This window comes from Heteronotia binoei, chromosome 8 (assembly GCF_032191835.1).
Source record: "Heteronotia binoei isolate CCM8104 ecotype False Entrance Well chromosome 8, APGP_CSIRO_Hbin_v1, whole genome shotgun sequence".
NCBI classification, from domain to species: Eukaryota; Metazoa; Chordata; class Lepidosauria; order Squamata; family Gekkonidae; genus Heteronotia; species Heteronotia binoei.
The window spans coordinates 8381282-8390837 of NC_083230.1; the positions used below are offsets into that span (position 1 = coordinate 8381282).

General features: G+C 47.7%; 1 protein-coding gene across 1 annotated transcript; it reads right to left on the reverse strand.

The window, feature by feature from the left end:
- Positions 1-445: 445 nt before the first annotated feature.
- On the reverse strand, positions 446-1936 carry CCDC71L (coiled-coil domain containing 71 like). Its single transcript, XM_060244622.1, has one exon. The coding sequence runs from the start codon at positions 1934-1936 to the stop codon at positions 1274-1276; it is 663 nt and encodes a 220-aa protein (XP_060100605.1). The 3' UTR covers positions 446-1273.
- Between the last annotated feature and the right edge of the window lie 7620 nt (positions 1937-9556).

Genomic DNA, 9556 nt, shown 5'->3' on the forward strand with positions numbered 1-9556 from the left:
CTGCATTTCCCACAATTGGCACAAAGAAGTTAAAATACTTTTGTTTAAAGTGCACAAAAATTAGTGAGATCTCCTGTGCTACAAGTATTGAACTTGAACTCGGCTAGAGAGTGTCGCTTTAAGTCTGAAGCAGATTTAGCTGACAACTGAATGCACTGATATTTCCTTTCACAAGACTTCCTGGGAACTGGGGATAAATGTGACCAGCCTCACAATTGTTTAGGTGACAATTGAAAGTATCTAAAATTCCCATGCACACTTGTAGTACACATTAGCAACTGCAAAATACTGCCATGGGCCACAGAGCAAATAATTTCCCTTGCTATTTTACAGATCGCTAACCTTGCTTGAACTAGTCAATTAGAAAAGTCTCTGTGAGCCCTTAACACATATCAAGAAACCCTCTGCAGACAACATGCATCTTTGCAAATAACCACGTCAAATAGAAACTTGATCTTTAACTTTTATTAATTTTCACTTAAATTGGTAACCTCTCCTTTAAAGCAAAAGTTATATAAAAATGATGTATCCAATAAAAATGTCTTTAGATGCTTTAACAGAAATATCACTTCAATTCATCTATAAAACTTTCACATACAAAATATTTTACCATTATACTGAAAATGTGTAGGTCAAAACCAATTATTACAAAACAAACCAGAAGGAGTGAAGCCTTTTGCAAGACCAAATCAGCCATGGGCTCTTAAATCTTCATTCCTGTATCCTTGGTCAAAACTTCAGTCATCTGAAACATTTAGCATTTAAACAACCCTGAGCACATAGTGCGCAACAGCACAAAATAGTCATACATAATAGTCCGTTGGTTACATCTTCAAGGGAAAAAAGAGCTCATTTGCATTTGTGTTAGCAGAAAGTTTCTTTGAAAGAGAAAACAAATGTCATTTTTTTTTCAGACTTCCAGAAAAGAGGTAGTCCAAAGGTTTTTTGGGGGGAGGGGGGCAAGGACAAATACCTTCATGCCACATAGTTCCACTAGCCTAGATAAAAGTTGTCAGAAAAGGAGACCAGTCTTTATAGTTGGATCACAGACTAGTGACATCAAGCCGACCGAGAAGCAGCTTTTCTTCCGTCCCAGTTCTAAAGTGCAGTTCACTGAATCAAGGAGGGCACGATCCAGACCAAAAAAAACATCTGTAAACAGGGCACTGCCTGCCTCTGCCCCGAGGGAGTGGCCCAAGCGTTGCATCTCCCCCTCCCCGCAATAATCCGTAGTGGGAATAAAACCCATGCATCCCCCGGGGAAACCCCTCCCTCAGCATCTGGCCAGAGGGAAGCGGCTCATCCTCACCACCGGCGCCAGGTCGACGCGCAGGATGCGCTGCGCCCTGCGCCGGTTGGCTTCCAAAGCGCGCCGGTTCCACACGCTGCCCCGCACTTTGATGGTGGGGAAGGCGGCGAGGCGGGGCGGGGCCGCCCTCCAGATCTCCTCCAGGGGAGGCGGCGGCGACGTCTCCTCCGGCGCGGCTCGGGGCTGCCCTCCGTCCGCAGCAGCGGCCACTGCGGCCTCGTGCCGGCTGCGCTTCTTGGCCGCCCTCTTGGCCCCGCCCCCTCCTCCTCGGGCCGCGGCAGCTCCTCGGCAGCGCCTCCCCCTGGCGGCGGCTCTCCTCCACGGGCGGCACTTCCTCCGCGCCAAGCCCCGGGGCATGTCCGGCACGACGGCCCGGCAGGAGGCGTAGCCGTAGACGTCCTTGCTGCGGAGGATGACGGGCGAGAACTGGTGCTTGAGGCTGCACAGGAAGTCCCACAGCTCGGCGTCGGAGCTCATGAACTCCGTCGACTTGGGCACCAGCAGCTTGAAGGCGTCGCCCAGCGCTTTGGCGCCGCCGCCCGGGAACGGCACCTGCGAGCGGGAGTGCACCACTTTCTCCGCCGCCGCCTCAGCTCCCGGGCCCGCCGCGGCTCCTCCCGGCTTCATCCTCCTCGCGCCGCGGCGGGGCCTCCCCTTCGCTCTCGCCTGCCGCCCGGCGGCTACTGCGGCTGGCTGGACCTCGAGGAGGGATGAGGCGGGCCGCTTCTCCGCTGCGTCTCCCGCCGCCGAGGCGCCCCCCCCCCTAAAAGGCGACGTGGAGAGCGGCACTTTTTTCCCCCTCGCCTTTCAACGGGGCGGAGGACGCCGATCGATATCCTGCCGCCGCCGCCACCTACTCCCGGGCGGCCGGCACAAAATGGAGCCCTTTTTAAAGCCCCGAGGTGGAAGGCGACATTTGCCACGCCCCCCTAGACCCTTCGCTTTTTTTAATTGGCCCGTTTGAATTGCATCACTCGAACGAAACCCTGCTCCACACGGAGGTGACGGCCTCCCGCTATGTCCACCATGGAGACCACTGGAAGTTTGCTTCTGGAAGAGGGACTTGGAGTGCATTCTCTATAGAATTACTCCATTCGATGCCTGGATTTTTTTTTTTATTATTTAAATTTTATTGAGAATTTTTTAAATAAATAACACACCCCAATATGGGGAACCAAACCAAACAAAAAAAACTGCCGCTTACAATAAAGTTGTAGGCATCTCTTATGTCTATACACCAATACACCTCTTATACTCCATATATATCAAAACGACATTCGTCAATGGGTTGGACCAATACAAAAGTTAGTAGAGCGTAAAATTCACATACTTTGCCGGAAGTTTACCAAATATAGTATCATTTTTTAGATTTTTTTAATATGAACATATGAAGCTGCCTTATACTGAATCAGACCCTCGGTCCATCAAAGTCAGTATTGTCTTCTCAGACTGGCAGCGGCTCTCCAGGGTCTCAATAGACTTGACTGGCATAATTGTGTATGTCTGCTCTCACTGTTACTCTTGTGAGTGACATAGAACACAGGAGGGGGCTAAATACTCTCTAGTTTTGGATATCAGTGGGAGTTGCTTCCAGATAAAAAGGCTTTTTTTGGCTGAACGCTCCCAAATGTTGCGTCCACATGGTCTTGATATAATCTCGTAAATTTGGATTCTTCTCTCTTGGTTCCAAAAGCTTTAGAACATTTGAAGAGTTTGCAAAAGTTATCCATTTGTAAGGCTGGATTCCTTTCCCCTTTCATTTGGGATAAAATTCCACCAAAACTAGTAGGACACACTTAGATGTTATCTTAAGCATGTTTCCAGTGCTTTGGAAACTATGTGTATTAAGAGCCAACAAGTCACTTCAGCAACTCTATGAACTGACCTCTGAGAGCCTCGATCAGGTCAGTTATGAGTAAGTATGAGTACAATCCTATGAGGTGCTTGGGCTTTTTTGGAGAAAAGCCCAGCAGGGGCTCATTTGTACATGAGACCACACCAGCTGGCCTTGGAGTTGGAGCCCTGGCCAGCCCAGGCAAAGCTCCACTCCTGTGGCCTCCAGCAAAAAAAAAAAAAAAGACCTGATCCTATGTATATCAATTTGGAAGTAAACACCATGGAAAATAGTGGGGCTGACTTCTGACATGCTTAGGATCAGGATTTTTTTCAAGGGGCGATGCCACAGAACTGGATGGGGGGTGTGCTAATTAAATTAACGTTCATTTAAATTATCAAGAAAGAAAGCACAAGGAGAACAACTTCCATCCGAGGCAACAAATTCAACTATAAGCTTCCACAACCATGTACGCATTGTCAGCCTTCCTGACCTATTGTGCATGCACTTTTCTTTTATAGCTACTCTCTGTTTGAAGCCTCTCCGTAAAACTCAACACCAGAAGTGTCAAACTCAATTGTTATGAAGGACGGATCTGACATAAATGCAACCTTGTCGGGCTGAGCCATGTGTGTCATAAAATGTAATGCCAGGTAGCAGAGATGTAAACTTTATAAAGGACACAGATACACACAAAGATTTGTTTAAAAAACTTTAAATAAAACATGCTTAAAATTTTTGCACTTTTCCAATATTTTATTTAACAGTCCTTGATAACTAATAGCTCTTGCTCTGAATGATTGCATCAAAATCTGGAGAGAATGTCTATGCTGTAGCAATCCTGAGCATGCTGTTCAGTATGCTGTTGCAAACCTACTTTTAATTTATTGACGTTCATTACAGAAATCTCATGGTCAATGCTTGGAGCCTAAGACCCAGAGGAAAACAGGAAATGGCTGGGCATTGTGAGCTTTGTACAGAAGTTGCTTAATGTGCTAGTCAAGAACATGTGAAGGTACCATGAAACAGACTGAGAGCTATGTTTTTGTCTACAAAACTATAGTCTTCCCTAGATAAATAACTACAACTCCAATGAATACAAGAATATAGAGACACCAATGTATAGTGGTCAGTATCAGCCGACTTATATGGGAAGCCTAGGTTTCAAAATCTTCAGTCTACAAAGGAAATGTGCTTGGTAAACTTGGCCCGGACACAAACTCTCAGCCTAATCCACCTGATTGGCTTGTTGTTCTGCCTCATCTAAATGGTTCACATTGCTTTTCTACTGAAAAAGACTGAATCACAAAGGCATGAATACAGTGAAAATGGGGAGGCAAACCCAGATGCACCGAGGAGAGCCCTGGCATAATGAGCCAACAAAAGTTTCTCTCTCTCTTGCAGTGCAAAAATCTCATACCTTGAATAAAACTTGGTTGGCCTTAAAGGTGCTTTGTATCTCTTCTGTGTGCCTGCAAAAGATGATCTCTGGGAGCTTTTGACCTCCACGTACATTTCCAGTCAGGGAACTGACTTTCCAGCATAAAAAACAAAAAGCTTGAAATTCTCCCTCCCCCTCCTGGCCAACTGACAAAGGAAAGAAGGTTTGGGCTGGCGTGGTGCATCTTTAAATTTACATGTGAAGGGAAGATGGGGGGTGTGTGTTGCGAATTTGGAAGGGGGCAGTGCTCTCAGTGCCTCCCATATATATTTAAAATTCAAGCCTCAGTTGTGTTCTGCTAGATGTCCCAGTTTTACTAATTTTACTTGAAAGTTTGACTGAGTTCAACAGAGCTGTATCACAGTTTTTACCTCAACCTTTCTTGAAGGACCTCTGGGTCACATACCTAGTTCACCGGTTTTCCATTTTATCCTTTGAATCAAAGAATTGGAAGGGACTTACAAAATTATCTAGTCCAACCCCCTGCACAATGCAGGAACTTCACAAATACCTCTGCCCCACAATTCCAGTGACCCCTGCTCATGACCAGAAGATGACAAAAAACCTCCAGGATCCCTGGCCAATCTGGCTTGGATAAAAATTGCTCACTGACCAAAGTGGCAATCAGCATTTCCCTGGGTGTGTAAGAAAGGGTCACAAGAACTATGCACTGATGCAACCCTTCCTGTTGTCCTTCCCAGCAGTTCACAGAATCAGCATTGGTGTCAGATGGCCATCTAGCTGTTTAAAAACCTCCAAAGAAGGACAGCCTACCACCTCCCATGGATGCCTTGGGAGCTCAGGAAGCTTCCTGAGGAGCTGCTCTAACTGTCAGGAAGTTCTTCCTTATGTTTGCCCAAAAACTCCTTTCAACCCTTACTGCAACTTTGTGAGGCAGGCTAAGCCAAAAGTGTAGTGTCACCCTCATTTAAGGCCCAGTTATAGTTTCCTGTTCTCTGACATCAGGCAGTCCTCAAAATCCAATCAAAGTACTTATTTGCTGGAGGCCTCCAAAATATGATGCAACTTACTCCAGACTCCCTGCTCCCATCTAGTTTCTGAACTGAGTACAGGCCTTTTCACTTAACCATAGGGTTGCCAATCCCCAGGTGGGGGCAGGGGATCCCCCGGTTTGGAGGCCCTCCCCCCGCTTCAGGGTCATCAGAAAGTGGGGGGAGGGGAGGGAAATGTCTGCTGGGAACTCTATTATTCTCTATGGAGACTGATTCCCATAGAAAATAATGGAGAATTTATCTGCGGGTATCTGAGGCTCTGGCGGGACTGTTTTTTGAGGTAGAGGCACCAAATTTTCAACATAGCATCCAGTGCCTCTCCTCAAATTATTCCCCTAAGTTTCAAAATGATTGGACCAGGGAGTCCAGTTCTATGAGCCCCAAAACAAGGTGCCCCTATCCTTCATTATTTCTAATGTAGGGAAGGCATTTAAAAGGTGTGCGGTCCCTTTTATATGTGATGGCCCAAACTCCCTTTGGAGTTCAATGATACTTGTCACATCCTTGCTCCTGGCTCCACCTCCAACATCTCCTGGCTCCACCCCCAAAGTCCCCAGTTATTTCTTGAATTGGACTTGGCAACCCTACTTAACCAATTATCACATTCTGATATCAGGCCTTGAAAGAGACACAGGTAGGCTAATTACAAACACCTGCAAGCTGAAGCAGACCCACTATTATTCATGTTAACCCTTGGTGAAACTAGGCAGCTTTGCCTCACACACCACTAGCCAGATTCTGGCACCAGGACAAGTGGAGAACAGTTACAGCTCTCTGCAGTGCAGCTATCCTAATTCTAAGCCAGGGATAGGGAACGTAAAGGGCCCTCGAGATCACTTGGTCTGGCCCTCGGGGATTGCTAGGCTAAACCGAGCCACATAGTGGCCTCCCTGGGGTCCAGCTGGCCTGCAGGGATCGCAGGACTCAGCTGTGCTGTGGCCTCCTTGGGGCCTTACTGGCTGGCCAGGATTGCTGCAGGGCCTGGAAAAGTCACTGTCACAGCTCAGGTAAGTTTGCCCCTCATTTCTTTATTTCCCTTTCTATTTCTTCCCCTCATTTATTTGTTTCCCATAATTCCCCTTTCTTCCCACCTTTTTAATTTCCCTTTTTTTCCATTTCTTTATTTCTCTTTATTCCCCTTTCTTCCTCCCATTTCATTTCCCTTTAAATTCAATATCTTCTTCCCCCCATTTCTTTATTTCCATTTATTTCCCTTTCTTCCTCCATTTATTTTCCTTTATTACCCTTTCAACCCTCCATTTAATTTCCCTTTCTTCCTCATTTCTTTATTTCCCTTTCTCCCCCTCCCTCCCCCCCTCTCTCATCTGAGTGGTGGGCATTGTGAAGAACTGTTGCTGGGATATGTGGGTGCCTTTAAAGCTGCCTGGGAGCAGCTACAGTTTTCACATGAAGGGAGGGAGGGAGGTGTGGCAGGGGTGGGGGTGGGAGCCAACTACCACCAGTTCAATTTGCACTTAATTATCCCAGATGATGTGGCCTAGTATGCTAATGTTCCCCTGGCATTTGCCTAGGGCAGTGAGTTGGCATGTGCATGTGCGAAATTAGGCTCTCCCCACATGACTTCAAATAGAAAACCAATTATTTGCATTAATTTTGCTGGCCTGAATTGTTCTCCCTTGGTGGAGCAGTGTTTTTTAAGTTGAAAATTTTGCAGGGCTTTTTTTCCCCAGCAGGAATGCAGTTCTGGCTGGATTGATGTCAGTGGGTGTGGCCTAAGATGCAAATGAGTTCCTGCCGGGCTTTTTCTTAAAAAAAAAGCCCTTTAATTTTGTACGGCTCGCGAATTCTGTTATAAATATCCAAATGGCCCTTGGCAGAAAAAAGGTTCCCCACCCGTTCTAAGCACTCTCTGCTCAGATAGACTGCTCTTGTTCAAAGCTGTTAGACCAAAACCTTTCCATAGCTATTGTTCAACATCATGTGTTTCTGATTTTCTCCCTTTCCCTTCAGGTATTCAGTGATTAAATCAGCTTTACTATGTTTACAGCTGCAGTGATGCCACTTTGCCTGGACTGCTATCCTCACGAGCCGTCACATCCTTAGTAGAGTTGCATCTGACAAAGAGAGCTGTGTTTCTTGAAAGTTTATGCTTACAATAAAATTAGTCTTAAAGGTGCTACTGGACTCAACTATTTTGCAGCAACAAACTAACATCGCTAACTTCTCTGGATTAGTAGAGTTACACACTTCTGAGACGATTCACTTAAGGGGACTTAGAAGGGTGTAATTTTACTAAGGATTTCACTGTAAGCCACAGCACAACCCACTCACTGGCTGGTCATTGGTCAACTTGAAAACATTTGTCATTTCATATTGAAAACATAGCTATGATGATGACAATTTGTGTCAGCATACTGTTTTTTGATGCTTATTTAAGTCCCTGTCCAGGAGGTGCTGCTGGACAAATTGTCAAAAACCACAACTTACCATATTTTTCAGTCCATAAGGCGCTCCGGACCATAGGACGCACCTTCCTCCTGGGGGGCGATCCGCTGCCTTTGCCTCCGATCTGGCGCTTCGCCCACGCCTGCCTGCCTGGCTCCATCTTCTTCAGGCAAGCGCTGGGATCGCTCCACGCTGCCCCCACCGCAAACCCAGTGCTTCACAAGCGCCGGCTGCGGAGGGGGCAGCGTGCTTCCTCCTTGTCTGTCTGCCTGGCTCCACCTCTGATGCTTAAAGAAAGCGCCGGGATCGCTCCCTCCGCTCTCCGATCCCAGCGCTTGCTTTAAACATCACAGCTGAAGCCAGGAAAGGAGGAAACACCCGCCCCCTCCGCAAACCCAGCGCTTCGCGAGCGCCGGCTGTGGAGAGGGCAGCGTGCTTCCTCCTTGTCTGTCTGCCTGGCTCCACCTCTGATGCTTAAAGCAAGCGCTGGGATCGCTCCCCCTGCCCTCCAATCCCAGCGCTTGCTTTAAACATCAGAGGTGGAGCCAAGCAGACAGACAAGGAGGAAGCACACTGCCCCCTCCACAGCCGGCGCTTGCGAAGCGCTGGGTTTGCGGTGGGGCCACGTGGAGCGATCCCAGCGCTTGCCTGAAGAAGATGGAGCCAGGCAGGCGCAGGGGAAGCGCTGGATCGGAAGCAGAGGCAGCGGATCGCTCCCCCCCCCAAGGTACGCACCTTCGGACCATAAGACGCACACACTTCCCCCCCCACACACTTTTTTTTGGGGGGGGGGAATGCGTCTTATGGTCCGAAAAATACGGTAGTTATTTACTGTATACACATTTATTTAATTGGACTGTTTCTATGCCACATCTTCAGAGTACTGCTTGAGGCAGCTTACAAGAGCCTTGGGCGCTGCTTGGCCAAGGGGCGCCATGAGGCACCCCCTCTCCCCGTGCCTGCTGCCGTCCGCCTCCCCGCCCCAGGCGCCACCTGCCTCCCCGCACTCACTTCTGGTGACGTCATTGGGCCGCACACGCTTCACGCATGCACGGCAACAGACGGGGGGAGCCTCGGCCTCGGGGCGCCAGAACCCATATGAACCCCAGAGAACACTGAGATCAGCAGGGAAGAACCTGCTGACTATCCCCGGGCCGAAAGGGGTAAAACTACAGAGTACCCGTGCCCGGGCCTTCTCTGCTGTGGCTCCACAACTATGGAACCAGCTTCCGGAAGATATGCGTGCCCTGCGGGATTTTGAACAGTTCCGCAGGGCCTACAAGACCATCCTTTTTCGGATGGCCTTCACCGACTAAAGAGAGAGACTGCTAAGTAAACTTACCATCTATTGTAATAGCACCAGAATATTAATTTTATCAATTTTAGAATTTTAATTAAATTGTTAAATTAGTTTTTGTTTTAAATATCATTGTATAATTTAATGTATTGATTTATGTTGTTAGCCGCCCTGAGCCTGCTTCGGCGGGGAGGGTAGGATATAAATATGATGATGATGATGATGATGATGATGATGATGATGATGATGATGATGA

What these genes read in the sequence shown, in the direction of transcription:
- CCDC71L (XM_060244622.1), bottom strand. Translation starts at nt 1,936, where the DNA reads ATGAAGCCGGGAGGAGCCGCGGCGGGCCCGGGAGCTGAGGCGGCGGCG.